General features: G+C 45.1%; 1 protein-coding gene across 2 annotated transcripts; it reads right to left on the bottom strand.

Annotated features, from left to right (window-relative positions):
- Positions 1–3979: 3979 nt before the first annotated feature.
- On the bottom strand, positions 3980–9702 carry TMEM213 (transmembrane protein 213). 2 transcript variants are annotated; one of them, XM_074871827.1, is made up of 3 exons: positions 9450–9702; positions 7174–7245; positions 3980–5542 (listed from the first exon to the last, which is right to left on the bottom strand). In XM_074871827.1, exons 1-3 carry the CDS (start codon positions 9529–9531, stop codon positions 5373–5375), a joined length of 324 nt encoding a protein of 107 aa, XP_074727928.1. In that variant the 5' UTR covers positions 9532–9702; the 3' UTR covers positions 3980–5372. The 2 variants fall into 2 exon arrangements, with proteins under 2 accessions (XP_074727928.1, XP_074727929.1); XM_074871828.1 differs by having other exon boundaries at positions 7174–7242; positions 9450–9700.
- Between the last annotated feature and the right edge of the window lie 5826 nt (positions 9703–15528).

The raw sequence follows: 15528 nt of genomic DNA, 5'->3' as shown, positions 1-15528 counted from the left end.
CCAAACTGGACTGGAGGGGTCTTTGATCCCACCACGCTGTTGCAACAGCATACGAAAGGTCTGTATGGCCTGTGGCATCTTTGTCTAAATTAGGTTATAAATTGCCCCAGGGTCTTTTGGTTCCCTCAAGTAGCAAACCAAATTGGGGGGGCAGGGGGGGTGGCTTTGGAGAGACAGAGAAATGGAGGGATTTAGGATTGACACAAAGTAAGTGGTGTTCAGTTCAAGCTGTCCCCAAAATATGCATCTGGCAGGTTTACAGATAGAAGGTGTGACTTTACCACTCATAGTGGCAGAGGGAGAAAATGTAAACATTTACATTTGGTTTAGTTCTTTAGCTCTTAGAGCAAAGGGCACCATGACAAGCAGGGCGTGGGGTTTGGAACAGAGCTTCATTCGCTGGTCACTGAGACTGGACAGTTTTCCCCTGTGAATGCAGAGAGGCTTTCTTTTTGGAGGGAGAAGTCAATTCTAGGGGAGTTTTATTTCAGCAAGACATAGGGGCCCATTAACCATTACTTCTGATAGGCGAGCAAAACAGTTAAACTGACTGTGTCTCTAGATTTCATGCTGTCAAATTGTACAGGAAAAGTCTGCATGTCTCTTAGCTTTGCAAAAATTACAGCTCTGTTTGCAGACTTGGGAGACAATACTGCATGGTTTACCCCATGTTTGTTTCCAGAAGGTTATTACAAAACAGGAGTTGGAAATAAGTTCTTTGAAAAGTTTCATTCTGGGACAGAAACCTGCAGTGAGGTTGGGATTCCATAATAGATGCTGGCACCTCTGATAACCATAAAATAAACGTGATCTGGAGTGTAACAATGAGAGAAGGTGGTTGCTTCCCAAGGATGTCTACATTTCATTCTTCCGTTGTAATTAATTACAATAATTTTCTGAAATCCCAGTTTTTGTAATGGCTTTATCAAAATTCCTACAAAGTCTTAATACAGAGCACCTCTTCTTATGAGTTTAACCTCTGTCTTTTCTCTGTGTTTTGTGCAAGTAGGAAGCTCTGATGCTTGCCAGCTTTCATCCCTCTAGTGATTTTGCAAAGTGTAATCATTGTAAAGTGCAATTACTTAATATGTAGCTCATTCACTAAAACCCCAAGGATAAAGGCAGTGAGTAATGTGAGTCATTACCAGAGCAATGGTATCTAAAAAGATGAAGAGTCATGCATCAAGTACCGATCATTTAGTCTTGAATTAAGAATTTAAAAAATCGCTAGTCAGGTGTGATGGATATTATCTCCAGGCAAATTAAAGTAGTTACCCTGGAATGTGCTGTGCTGCTGCTAATGTTTTTCTCTTTTGGTATTAGAAGTGCTGATCGGTTACATGTCCCTACTGCTCTGTTTGTCTGTCCAAGACACTTGCAGACCAGCAGCTTTCCCAGGTGCCATCTGCATCTGTCTTTCCTTTCCAGGCACTTCATACCTTCATGCCTGAAATACAGAAACTGTCCAGAAAATATGAAGGACTGTTCTGGATTGATCAGCAGGGTTTAGCGTTCAATCTCCCATTTTTCAGTCACATTTATTTTTGTTCAGCCATCCAGGTTTCAACCATTTTTTGCTTTTCTTTGTTCTGTCATATGAGTTGGAGTGGATTTCTTCTCCATCTCATTCCAGCAAGGAACTTTTTGGTCCAAGGACATAGAATTTGACTGGACAATGTACTATAAATGACTGGAGCATTAACATTTCCATCATCGCTGTGAGAGGGTAGTTTGCAGTTTAATAGGTGATATGAGCTACCATCTTATTTTTTACATGCTTTGAGATGTATAAGAGCCTAAACATCTTAGTGCTACAGCATGGCATTGTATGTAGCAGTCTGAAGGGGCACCAAGGATTAAACACAGGTGAAATGAATTATGCACGCTGATAAATCAGGAGTTATGTTTTGCTTCCAGGGTTTCCTGTGAGAACAAAAATGACAGGCTTCCTGAATTACAATGAACAAAAACCCAAATGACAAAACAAGGCACGCGCTAGATGTCTATAGGCTCCCTTGAAGTCAACAGGACTCGGGCAACATTACACTAGTTGGGGACCTACTATTAGAGGTATCATAACGTCAGTGATATTATTAGGAACATGAAATAATACAGAATAAATGAGTACACCAGTCTATTATATTGCTCGTGGACCACATTTATAAGGCATTGTGCTATAGAGTCACTTTTAATTTGTGCATCAAAACCAGACCACAGCCTTCTACTGTGACTTGATCAGTCTTAAAATAGGGGTTATAACCCACAAGATGTGCTACTGTGTGTTCCCTAGCTAAAAATATTCCAGGAATTGTAACAGCGGACCACAGATAATCTTTAGATTATATTTATTTTAAATCAGGTATGTATAATCATTTCTGCATACTGGTTTCTGTCTTTGTATCAATTTCTCAAGTCTTTTGAATGCAACTTTTTTATTCTGCACTTTCTGTAACTATTGAGAAGCCCCTGAAACACTGACAATACCATTAGTGCTTTTCTCCTCTGTTTGCATGGTGTGTTGCTTTGCATTTTATTTGTGGTTGCCCACCATGCCTAGGATCAGTCGAACATACAGCATGTACCTCGGAGAGTCTCTTTGAAATAGTATTTGATTTTTTTGTACTGTATTGCATAGCAACAGATAAGGTGTTTACGTTGGTAGCCTTTGAGCTTTTGGGATGCTGCCACTTTATTTAGGGATCCTGAACACAGTGCGAGTATGTTCATGAAATTCCTTATAGGACTACATTTTTCTAAATGACCCAGTCCACTTCATAGGAAGTCAAATGATTTGAAAAAAAGAAGCTATAGATGAAACCTGGCAATGTCAGATGTCAAAGTAGGTGATGCAGTAGGCAAACAAAACTATTATATTAGATCAGAGGTTTACAGGTCACTGGTCTAGAAAAAGTATATATTTCACAGCAGAAATGATCTGTAAGATATTCCATTTGTATACCTGATTTTGTTGAGACTTGGGTGTCACCCTTGAACATAGGAATACAAAATCCTTGGAAGCATTGCATTATATGAAAAACTATAGGTTTTCTCCTTTTTTCCCCAGTTTGGTTGAGCTGGGAACCCTCAACAGAAGCTGTGAGAAGCAAAGCTTGAGGTTTTAAGTCTACCACATTCCTTGAAGGTAGCTGCACACAAACATATTCTTTTGGAGAGTGTGAAAAACAAGCTGTGCTTTTAAAGGGAAGCTTTAGGAAGCCCTTCAGAATTGCCTAGTTGTTATGAAGCTGGTTTGCGGGTGTAGTGCTGGGCTATAGGACATCTAGAGCTTGCGTTGTGTGCTTACAACTCTTCAGACTGGAATGGATTTACTTCCGTGACTGGCTGCATCCATGCACTCACAGCCTTAGCCAAGGAAATGGGAAAGCTATGGAACATATCCCCTAAAAGGTCAAAACCAGTGCCATATCCAGTAGACACTTCTGTGTTCCTGACCAGGAGAACAATCTCCATAAGACTGGAGAACTGCAGGCAGAGGTCTGCAGAAGGTAGACACTAAGGCGATACGTGGAGGCTTTTTCACAGTATCCATCACATTGCTTTCAGGCCAATGTACACTTTCCATTATTAAAACTAATAAATCAGGGAAAAAATGATGTATGTAGCTATTAAGATTGGTTGTCTGTCAGTGACTGCAGGGGTTATTAGCTGTCAGCTCACTGTTCTTTCAGTCAACACCAACCATAAAATGCAGTCCCTTGTTTCTGTAAGTTCGTACATATATATGAGTTTATATTTTTTTTACTTTTTTGTGAAAAGTAATAGTTGGCTGGTCCAACACAGAGATTTGTCTTGTGAAACTTACTTCTGTTTTAATCATTGTATGTTGAAATGTTAAGATTTTTTTCTTAATTGAGCAATGTTTTGTGATTGTTTACTACTAGTAGTGTGGTGCATGTGAGAAGAAAATACCCAAAACAATGAAACAAAACACACACACAGTAAAAAAGCCACAGAAGTATTAAGCCCTTCCCTTTCAAAACTTTATTTCCTGATGCTAGCATCTCTGCTCAGCATTTTGCTCCAGAATATTTTTTTTGTGTTAAGGGATACTGATGATAGGGAAGGATGTCTTTTCCTCAGTGTCTAACTTGTACCTATTCCTGCTGATGGTGGATAGTTGATAAGGAGCAACTGCCCATCACTCTGAAACGGCACAGCGTTGTCCTGATCAAAGTGCCTAGTTGTGCCAGAATTCATCTGAAGAGTCTTAATTCTAACTGGAAAAGTTATGCATCGATAAACTGAAGGGAAGACTTTAATGATATTTAATAGATACAGATCTCCAATAGATCTTTCTTTGGTTTAAGAGCAACTTTTTATGTTTCATTTCAGTTGGTCTCTAGCAGGTTTGGTAATCCTGTGTATGTCTAGATGGGTTTAACACTGATTTATTGTTTTAATAATGGACAGAAATCAAACTGGTGCAACTGCCCCAAACAAGACAGTTTGACTGCAGTGAGGCAAACCCTCCTGTGTGAATATTTCTTGTTAGGATCAAGTTTCTAACAATTTGGGTTGGGTAATTCCTTGCCAATATAAGCTTTATGAATATAAACCAGTTAGAATCTTTCCATAAATAAGAGTGTTTATTATCATCTTGCATAAATAGGAGCAGTTTTGTGCATGAATTGGATATGCTGGTTTAAACCTGCTTGCCATGGTTCAGCTCAGCTTAGTTACACAGACAGGTGCAAGCTGAATAAATACAGTCAACGTTCAATTCCTGCAAAACAGTTCACATATAAACTTCACTGGAAAAACTAGTTTTCATTTTAAACCAACCCAAGCAACCCTTAAGTTTCCATAACAGATATTTCACTGGTATCAGTTAATAGATTTTAAAATCCGCAGTTTAGGGAGTGAGGAGGACTCAGTATAATCAATGAGTTACATCCCCTTACCAATGTAACCTGGCCTATAGCCTAGTAATGGATCTGGTAACACTGATCCTCCAGAAAATAGCTTTATTTGCTCACTTTCTGTTTCAGAGTCAAAGGTTATGCACTGGGTTGTCTTAAGGCAATGTGCTATAGGCTGGTAACTGGTCCTTCAGCATCTCATTGCTGCTGGCGCACTTGCAGCAAGCATGGAAATGCTCTTGGAAAAAGTTTTCTGTGCACTGTGGGACATATGTGGTGGTTTGCAGGGACTTGCCTGCTCCACACCTTGGCTGGCAGCTCTGACCTGCCAGGAAGATGAAGCTCCAGTAGGTGCCCCATTTAGATCTGGCCTATTTTGGCTGAAGGTATGTTCACTTTCTTTTTTTGTTTCTTAGGAAGTGCTTGAGATGCTAATCAGTCTGTCTGCACCTCACTGCTCCCGGGTTCTGCTGCTTGCTGGCTTGCCCTGCTTCAGGCCACCAAATATTTGGGTTCGTCAGGCCGGAGTTTCATGACCTTGTCCACGCAGAGCAGGATGAGAGTCAGAAACCAGAGGCTCCAGCCAACGGCTGCTGCAATCCATCCATAATCGTCCACACCCGTCGCGCAGCACATGGCTGCTTGTGTGCAGAAGTTCATGTCTGGTGGCAAAGAAATGAAAAGAGCTGATGGGAGACCAAGTACGTAAGAGATTTTCCTTGCACATAAGACAGTGACTTCACTGTCTGCCCTGTGGCCTGTCAGTCTGCTTTGGCATCTTTCTCCTAAGCCTGACTCTTAACCTGGGGGATGGCAATATTCAGTTTCATCTGTATGTCTTCAAGACTCAATCATCCCTGTCTGGCCAAACACCTAAGATACTCCTCTTACTACTGTGCCTACCATTATGGAAATCTTTCAAAACACCTACTTAGCATTTCCTCACTCAGTTTTAGGAATGGAGTGTGATAGAAGTAGATAGTTAAAATTAAAAGTAAGCCTGGGATAAAGAAAACTTCATGTGAGAGAGTAAGAGAATCTCTAGTGGAGACACACTTCAGCAGGATCTTCAATAGTTTAAGTACTCAGTACCTCTGCTGGCAATAGAAGCAGGGACTGCTCTCTGCTGGGTTGTTAACTGTGACTTGCTTGTAACAGCTGCAAAATACACCACCATTGGGGGATCACTATTTTATGTGTTTAAAAATGAAGTAATTTTTAATAATTCAATGTATTTTTTCTTGCACCTTTTGCATCTTTTTTTTGGTTAAAGCAGTCCAATTTTCTAAAGTCAGTTAAGGAATGTGTCATTTGTTGTTTCAGTTATGCTGTTGGCTAAAGGTATCTGCCATTTTTTTTCCATCACAAGGGCACAGTGAAGATACCTAGCTCTGTGTCTGCATCCTGGGTGGTAACGTGGAAATAATCAAAGGGAGCTTGGAGGACTGTGGTGTCTTGACCCCTTGGGCTGGAATAGAAGCTGAGAATGAAACCCCAGCACCCAGGAGAGCTGAGGCAGCCAAAACGACCTTGCAGCTACATGCATTGCATGTGGACATGCATGAAGCTTGTCAGCTGTGAAAAGCAAATGTCTTCTGAGCTTGGTGCAGGGCAGCCAGCGTCCTGCACGTTTCCAGAGAAAAGGCAAGTGCGGGTGCTGCTCAGTTGCTCTCATTCATGTGTGTCAGGCAGGACCATGTTCCTGTGCATTGGCCTTTAGTGCACACAGTACAATTGTCCTGCGTGGCAGGGAGCAGCTCTTCCCACAACGAGAGATATGTGCCTAGAGAAGGGGGAGGGACGCATGCCCCCTATACTCATGTCATGCTTTGAAATAGCATGGCTCTGCTGGTACACATACTATAATTCGGGAAGTGCAGGACTGCTGGGATGTTTGACATTTGGGATGGAGAATGACTGGAAGGGCTGGCGGTGTGTCAGGATGCCTGGGACTAGCTGTTTGGGGAAGACCTGGTGGGGTAGGGGAAGGAAGTTTCTTCCCGAAGTCCACATTGTGCCTACAGGCAGTCAGTCTGGCAGGGAGTTTTAGGGCACACAAATTGCATTAGTTATGAATTAGTCTGTTCAAAGCTATGAATCCATCAGAATTTGCCTAAGATATACAGGACATGCCAGTGGAGGAGTCTTAGAAATGCGTCCTAGAGTTTTACCCGCAATGGGAGCCTTGACAACAGATAAATCCTTTCCCAGGACAGCCTCTCAGTCACCTGTGTAGTCTCATCACCTGGCTGTATCATGGTAGTAATGATAGTAATGATTTATGAAGACTTACTAAGGCATGGTGATTCGTAGTCAGTTGTGAGCATGGAGCTTGTTGAAACATTGGAGATGTCTTCAGCTGCTGCTGGAAGAAAAACATAGGAGAAAAAGCAAGTTGGATTAGAAAAGCAATACTGGGCATCAAGCATAAAAATCTGAAAGCCGTTGGTCTTGCAGAGATCTGTAGGATGGAAGCAACCTGGAGAAAATAAGTTCCTGCCCCTAAGCATCACTGCATCAGGGTAAGCCTCCTCACTCCACCACTGTCAACACAGGCTCTAGAGAGACCTGCTGGAGCACCAGCCCTAAGGAGCAGATGGATCACTGCGCCTCTACCTGAGCATGCCCCTGGTGTGAGCTGTTCACTGAGAGCTCAAATTAACCACTGTCCTTTCCCAAGCTACAGGGGCAGAACAAACAGGAATGAAATGGGAGAGAGCATTCAGTGGCATGGGGAGATCCATGGCCAGCGAGGTGTACATCTACCTCCTTTTGCCCTTAGAAAATTCCTGGTGGCTCATTGGAGTGCAAAGGAATCTGGCTGAGCTGAGGGCTGAGCCCGTCCGTGCAGAGCTTCAGCAGATCCACCACAGCCTCAGTGGGAAGCTTTGGCTTTGCTGCAGATCAGGTGGAGCTGTGCCTGAAACTCATTAACCAGAAATAAGGGAGGGAGAGGAGGACAGGGGCTTCAGTTAAGGTTTTACCTCTCTATCCTACTTCCTACCTAGAATCAGAGCACACTTGCAGTCTGGCACAGTGTGGTGGCTGGTCTCCAGGCCTCCAAACGTACATGGCGTCACAGGCCAAACCCTCCTTAGACCTCCTAATCCCCCCCTTGCTCCTCAGCTTCAGCATGCACCTCGTAGCACTGCAGGATCAGATGTAAGGACAGCTGCAGGATGCTATGGTCCCTGTGCATTAATACCAGCCTGTCCCCTGCTGCAGAAGGAAGGGAGTCAAAGAAATATCTCCTCCTAGGCCACTATGAGCAGCACAGTTCAAGTTCAGCCAGATGAAGTATCCCATGCTGAAATGGTCCCCTGCAGAGATAAATGAAAAACAGCCTGGAGAAGCTACAGGAGTAAGGGTTCCCGCTGCATGCTGATGGAGGGGCTCCAATATGCTGCTGGTCCACAGACCAGGCAGAGGCTATGAAAGAACTATTTCCAGTCAAACCATTAGTGTGGAGTGTGATAGAGAGAGAAAATCAGTTCCAGCTTGATTTTACTGAAGACTTCAAAATAATGGCTCAGGTTTAGTTTCAGCTCAGGAAAAAGAAACGGAACAAGACCTTTGACTAAACCTTTGCTTTGAGTTTGGTATTTTCCAAGTAATAGCATATAAACTGACGTCCTGCAGGAGATGCCCCCCTTCAGGTCACCTGCTTTGCATTTGGAGCTGACTGACTGTCAGCAAGACCAGAGCTTTCCTTCTGGCCGCTGCCACACTGGGAGCAGGTCCCTGGGCAGACTGCTCCAGGGAAGGGTCTGAGTGCTCCCCATTCCTCTGACTCTGCTAGGACTTGCTAAATGACCTTGGCCAAGCCCATAATTTGTTTTCTGAGTTAATAAATACCTTACAGGAGCACTGGGAAGGATCATTAAAAGCTGTGTATGACCTGTGGAAGAAAGTGCTGCAGAATACAGAGAGTTGGTTCATGTTTATAGACTTTCCAGCCCAAAGGACAGGCTGTCAAAGCTAACCCATCTTTAAGCATCTGGCAGGTCTCAACTGGCGCTGATATACAAATGCAGGCAGTAGCCTGATGGGAAAAGAGCAGCTCACGGTTCTCATTTACATTTTGGTTTTAGGCAACTTCTCCAATTAAGGGGACACCCAAGCCAGATTTCCTGCAAAAAAACACCTAATAAGAGTTAACTGGACTACAGTGAGCCTCTTGGATGGTATTTCAAGTGGTCCCCTTGCTTCAGCAAGCACGTGATGGCCAAGTAACTGTAGTCCCCTATCTCCTTGCCATTCAGTGGAGCAACCTGCAGCTCAGCCACATTTACAGTGGATCTGTAAATAACTGGCAAAAACACCTCTCTTCAGAGAGATGCTGTGATCAATCATGTCGGGTAATTCTCATTAGCATTAATTAATTCCAGCTCCTTACACTTTTTAGATGAGACAACGGAGTCCACCTTGTTTTTAAAGGACAAGTTACTGTCAGTGGGCAATACATATAAGTATATAGCAGTAGGAAGTAGGTATAGTACTAGGTATAGGTATAGTAGTAGGAGTAAGGGGAAAAGCCAGGGTATGGAAACTGGAGCATAAGAGAAATACCTGCTGAGCAGGAATACCGGGTCACAGTGGTGAAGAAGAGCACAACGAGGGCTGCCCAGGGCTGGCAGGAGAAGTTCTTCATGCCGGGGGTCCAGCTCCCACCCAAGCTGCCACACAGACCAGGTTGCTGTCGCTGGCAGCTCTGGTTCAGCAAATCCTTGATCACCTCAGAGAGACGGTGTGCAGGGCAGAGGGTGGAGCAAAGGAGCTTTCTGCTGCCAGGACACCCTGAACTTTCCTGCCACAACCGGGTGAGGAAAGAGAAGGGCTCCAACCAAAACAGCTCTAGCCAGAGGTGGATTCCAGCGCTGAGGCAGGCGAAGGGCCCCTGAAGGTCAAACCTGGAGGTTTCTCCCCAGGATCTGCTGCAGCTGGAGGGAGGAAACGCCTCTGGAGCCAGCCCTTCCCAATAGGGTCCCAGGCAGCTTCTGTCTTCTGAGTCTCCTTTTGGTCCTGTGAAGATGGTCTCATAGAGCTGGACAGGAGCAGAGGATCAGGGTAGAGAATTCATCTCCCTGTTTGGCTTTGATTTTGCATGTTTGCTGGCTTGACTTCCTCCAAAACTGCCCAGCAGTGATGCTTTTTGGAAGGGCTGTGTGGAAGCCTAAAAAAAAGCAGTCTTTGGTCATGCTGGTACAGCAGCTGCTGAGTTAACACAGGATATGGGCATGTTTCCACCAAGAAATGGAATGAAACTAGTGGTTTTGTGTAGGCTACTGACAGCTATTGCACAGTAACAATGCCTTTCCTTAAGGGCCTGTGTTGGGTTATGGGTTGGGATCGGTTCAAGCTTGGGGCCTCTGCACAGGAGAAGCTGTTGCTGTTCTCACCCTGTGAGCACAGCTGTGTCACTTCCTCCACCGTCCATCTACAGTGTGATGCTGGAAAAGATTTTTCTTTTTTCTTCTCTTGTAGTTATGCCACCACCTCTGTGACACGGGCAAAGCCAAGAGCTGCTTCTCGCTGGCACAGCTGTATCTGCAGACTGGGAGGGATGCTGGCAAAATGGTAACAGCAAGAGGGCAAGATAAAAACAAGTGCAGCATGTTGCTGCAGTCCCCCAGGCTGTTGGCTCTGCTTGCTGCTATCTTTGACCCACCATGATGTTCTTGTTAGAGAAAACTTCAGGCATTAGATTGAACAGGGAGGCGCTGGGAGAGGTGGGCTTGGTAGGGAGCAGGTTCCTGGTGCTCTTCAGCAGTGGTCACACATAGCTTTGGGTGCTCATGTGAGAAGGAAGCTGTCTGGGGCCTGTTTGGGATATGCAGCTATCCCATGGGAGGCAAGGAGGAAGGTGTCTAAGGCAACAATCCAACAACCCTAGGAGGACAGACAGTATCTAAAAAATTTTTTTTCCCCTCCACGTTGCTGAAATCTGCAGGGAGGGGCATAATAGACTTTCCACGGGAACTGCAGTGAACTGCATACAATGAGGTGATGTTATGCAAAACTGTGAGGTTAGTTTGGTCTCCCTTTGTTTAAGAAAAAGCTTGAGAAAAACCCCACATAGGCTTAGCCCTGCCCAGTGTCTCTGTGGGGTGAACCTGCTTGTTCTCCCTGCTGCCAACCCCCCACCAAAAACACTCTGCTTCCCTCCAGCTGCCAGTATTTCCACAATGCAGCAGGACATGGGCAACCGCAGGTTTCCCTCAGAGAAAGGGCAGGCCAAGCCACAGATGAAGGCAGGTCAGCTGAAATGGGCACCTTTACCCACCTTGTCTCCCTGTTTTCATGTCAACACACCGCTGGGGCTGAAAGAGATAGGGCTGTGCCAGCCAGTCCCCGACAGCTGCCTCCTGCTGCTGCAGGTCTGTGTGGCCCTGTCCTTCGGTTGACACCTGAGGGGTGGCTCAAAGTGTGTTGTGCTCAGCTGGCAGCCAGGCCGGGTGCGTGACCCCAGCAACCATTGCTCTTGGTCTCAGTAGAGATGAATCATGGCGGAAGAGATGCTGGAAAAATGCTCCTAATGCTCAGAGTTGCTTGAGATTAACCTAGAGGATAATCCTCATCTCTGCCTCATTTCAGTGTCTAAATCCTTTTATGCTAGTTGTCTTTAATTTGTGTTTTCATCCGAGTGCTCTGTTGCATCAAAACTAAAAGTTAGCTCTTTACTAGGGAAAGGTACTCCACTTTATTCCAGTTTCACTATTCCCTCCTGAATTTCTCACCTGTCATACCTGATGAAAGTTGACCTGGCAGTTAATTTTGCAAAAATAATAAGTATGAAACTGTTCTGTGCAGCACAAAGTGTTTGAGGGGAAATGAAAAGACAAAACTGCTCTGCTAGTGCATGAATGATTAATTTGTAATGAAATCTCTTTTGAATTTTAACTATTACCTAAACGCTTTTTGTCAGCTTGCAGGTAAATGTGCCCATTTCTAAGGGATGCTGAAAATATTTTGCACAATTAACATAATATATTTCTTTCCCTTTCCAAAATGTGTTCCCTCCGTGGTTCAGAAAAGACCTGCTCCAAAGTCTCCTGAATGAGTGAAGAGGCTGCGCTTGGCTTCAGTGATTTTTGGATCTGATTGGAAATGAAAACTTTGCTTGGTAAGTTCAGACACAATGGGAGCCTTATAAAATCATTTCCTGACACAGATTTGGATTTGTTTCATTTTTTCTTTGTAACACATTCATATTTCAGTACTATGACTGCCCGAAGAATGATAAGTCTCCAAAGCCTTCCCTAGCCTGGTTTCTAGGCACCGCATGTATTCCTGTCTCCACGGGGGTGCCCTGACATGCAAGGCACAACTGCAGCACCAGCAGAGACGGGGGCTTCCTTTCCTTGGGCTCCCCTTTCCATGCAGTTCTCAAGGCAGGATCCCATTTACGTTAATAGGTACGTCTCCAGTCCTACCCTTGGAGACTCTTCCATGGTGTGTGGGGCTGCTGGTCAGCTTTTCCTGATGATTATGGAGGAGGCAATACCTACCATTTGGTATATTTTATGCCACAGAGAGCTTCGCAGTTAACGTTCTCTGCTGACCAAGGTATTACCCTTGACATGTCACCACCAGGTGTGGCTCTCAAAGTCATTACCTTCATCACACACGTACACACTCACTCTGTATATATATTTTCTGTTTACATAGGCAACATGTTTGTATTTTTAATTCCAAGTGAAAGCTGATTTCTGCTTCAATCCTGTTCCATCCCAACAGCGACCAGCATGATGGCAACGGAGCCACAGCACGGTATTTAACTCAGGGCAAAACACACAACCTAGAGCAGTGCAGCAGACAGGTACATTATATCTGGGCATATCAGTGATAAGAGGACAAATCCCTTTTTTCCATACAACACTTGAGGTTGGGTTAACTACACCCCTACTCTCATTTTGGTGTACCTGAGGGGCTACTCTGCTTAGCTGTTTTGGTGAAAGAGCTGAAAAATTAACATCTCATGTAGTCATACAAAACCACCTGCCTGGTGGAGCTAAGCATGATTATAGCTGAGATACCGATCCTAGAGCCACCTACGGCTTGCATGAAACTTCCCCATGCTTCTGGAAGTGATGACAGCCCACCTGGAGGGGTTGCATGTTTGGGACCCCCCTGAGCTCTGTGTGCTAGCACACTGTTGATGATTAGTTGACGATTCCCAGTTATTATTCACAAGGGCTCTGTACAGCCTGTGAGGTCATGGTGCTAAACACCAAGGAGGATACTTGCAGGTGGTCACTGCTATTGGTGAGACCACAGGAGTGGATCTATCTCCTACGTTTGCTTTGTAGGTACCAGAATCTCCAAGTACAGCTATAGAAAAGGTTGGGAGGGCAGGTCTGTCTGTTAGCAATCCACTCTGTATTGTGGGCTGAGCTCCCAGGTGGTCTTTATAAAGCTCAAAAAAACTTAGGGGCCTTTATAAAGCCCTCAAAATGGCTTTAAAAAGCTCAAAACCTTAATCCTGTTACCAGTAATGTATCCATCAGGAAGGGGACCGTTTTGTTTGGTACCTTCACTGATGTGAAAAATAACCATCTAAGGTAAAGCTACCTGTGAACAGGGAATTTGAGTTTTAAAACTAGGCAAACAGAGGAAAAAAGTCAAAACCACAAGGGTTTTACTCTTAAAATGAAAGAAGGGTAGAGGGGATCTGCTTTCTGTTGCACAGAGGAAAGCAGCTCTAGCATGCTGAAAAACTCCACAACCATGCCCTTTGTGTTTTCTAGCCCAGGCCGGGGTTGCTAGTAGACAAATGTGGCCCTGCTGTGACCCCATGCTGTCCCTCTGGAGACCCCAGTGAGAAAGCCCAAGACTAGCTGGCCAGGCAGTGTGGGGCTGCCGGAGAAGGGCTGCCCTCACCTCGCCTGGGCAGAGACACCGGCGCCAACAATGAGCCCACTGACAGGGCTCCTCCGAACGGCGCCTCATCATCAGCTGTCATCATCTGATCCTTAATAATAAGATTATTATAAAATAATGTTCTTACTTCTACATGCCAGAGGCATGAAATAGGATATGCTTTCTGCTTCTCTCCTCTGCCTGGGAAGTGGGGGGAGGGAAGGGCAAGAGAGATGGCCCTGCACTCTGTGTTCACTTGCTCCTCAGCTAATGGGATGGAGCGGCCGGCATCATGCAGCTTGCTTTGGCAATGAAGTGTGTGTTGGGGGCCCCTTCTGCTCCCCCCGTCCCAACAGCTTGTACAGAAGTAGCTGAGTGTAACTGTGGGACTGAATAAGAGCAGCATAGGTGCAAACCAGAAGCAAATCCTGGTGCCATCAAATGAACACAACAGCTTTGCCGGAGTGAAGAATGTGCTGCAGGTTCAGAGGTGGGAGCAGTAGCCCGAGAAGCTTGGGTTTTTTTGTTGTGTCAATATATGTCAGTTGAGAACTGAATGATGACTCCTGTTATTTAGCATTATAGCACAGGTTGGAAGGCAATGTCCTTCCCTTCCCACACCAGCTTCCCCCCAGCCCTGCGTGGCAGACGTGCAGTCAACGGCAATGACTTCGCTTCTGCCTTACCAAGAGAAGTTCCCATTTCCCGGCAGAAAGTGCTGACTTTCATCAGCCTTTACTCCCTTTCTTTGGTAGCACTGATGGAGAAAGCAGAGCTGAAAGCAGTGTTAGGTTTATGGTTGGACTAGATGATCTTCAAGGTCTTTTCCAACCTAGATGATTCTGTGATTCTATGACCACCGGCAGCGGCTGGTATGGGAGAGGGTGGGAGGCCAGGGAGCCCTGTGGCCAGCTCAGCTGGAGAGTTGCTGAACAAAATGAAAGTTTTAGGCCTGCCTGTCAAAATTACCTTATAACTTTTAATACCTCCCTTCTGGGCTGCCCAGCTTAAGGCAGCTGGATTTCAGGAAGCGGCAGGAGCCCTCTCGCACTAGCTGACCTCATAAAGTGGGGCCACTCTTCATTGCTTTTCAACAGAAAAACCTCTGTGCTGGGAAACTTTCGGCATAGTTCTCTTGGACAAGCCATACCCTTTGGCTTGTTGGGTCAGGGTTACTAGATACCTCTGAAAAAACATGTCTGAGAAAGCATTTCTTTAAGGGGCACTTTACAATTTACATGTAGCTATGCATTTTCATTAGCTCTTCTTTTGAGATAAAACTTCTTAGAGGTGCTAGACTTAATAGTGACCTAGCCAGCCTTATTTACGGGGATGAAACCCTGTCTCCTCTGACCTCAGTGGGACCTAAGCCACTGGTTTTAGGAGGGTCCAGATTTCTCTCTGGAGCCCTTGATTTAGCAGCTGAAGTGGGAGAAAGTCTATAAAGCCACTTTTTCCACAGCATTTGTTATTTCGAGGGGTGAGAATCCAGTTCCCTGTCAGCATTGCTCCAGGCTAGCACAGCTCTGCTGACTGAGCCCCTGTGCTCCCAGCCCCCTCTTTGCCATATAGCTCTGCCCGTCCCCCGGCTGCAGGAAAATCATTAATCTTCCATTGTTTCCCTGTCCTTTCCCAGGCTGCCTTCAGCAAGGAAAAACCAGTAAGAAAGAGTGCAGAAGTTTTCCACCTCCCTGGTGACTGATCCTCCATCCAAATGAGTTTTTATGGGTTTATAGCCCTCCGCATACAGCAGGTTTCAAAGGTTCTCGCTCATTTTCGGGTGGCTGGG

The sequence above is a fragment of the Strix uralensis genome, chromosome 5, assembly GCF_047716275.1.
Source record: "Strix uralensis isolate ZFMK-TIS-50842 chromosome 5, bStrUra1, whole genome shotgun sequence".
Lineage (NCBI taxonomy): Eukaryota > Metazoa > Chordata > Aves > Strigiformes > Strigidae > Strix > Strix uralensis.
This window is presented reverse-complemented; position numbering and strand designations above follow the sequence as displayed.

Excerpts from the sequence above, each read along its gene's own strand:
- TMEM213 (XM_074871827.1), bottom strand. The coding sequence starts at position 9,531 with ATGAAGAACTTCTCCTGCCAGCCCTGGGCAGCCCTCGTTGTGCTCTTC. Across the intron at positions 7,246-9,449 it reads CCGGTATTCCTGCTCAGCAG|CAGCAGCTGAAGACATCTCC; the intron begins GTATTTCTCTTA and ends TTTTTCTTCCAG. Across the intron at positions 5,543-7,173 it reads CTACGAATCACCATGCCTTA|ACATGAACTTCTGCACACAA; the intron begins GTAAGTCTTCAT and ends CTTTGCCACCAG.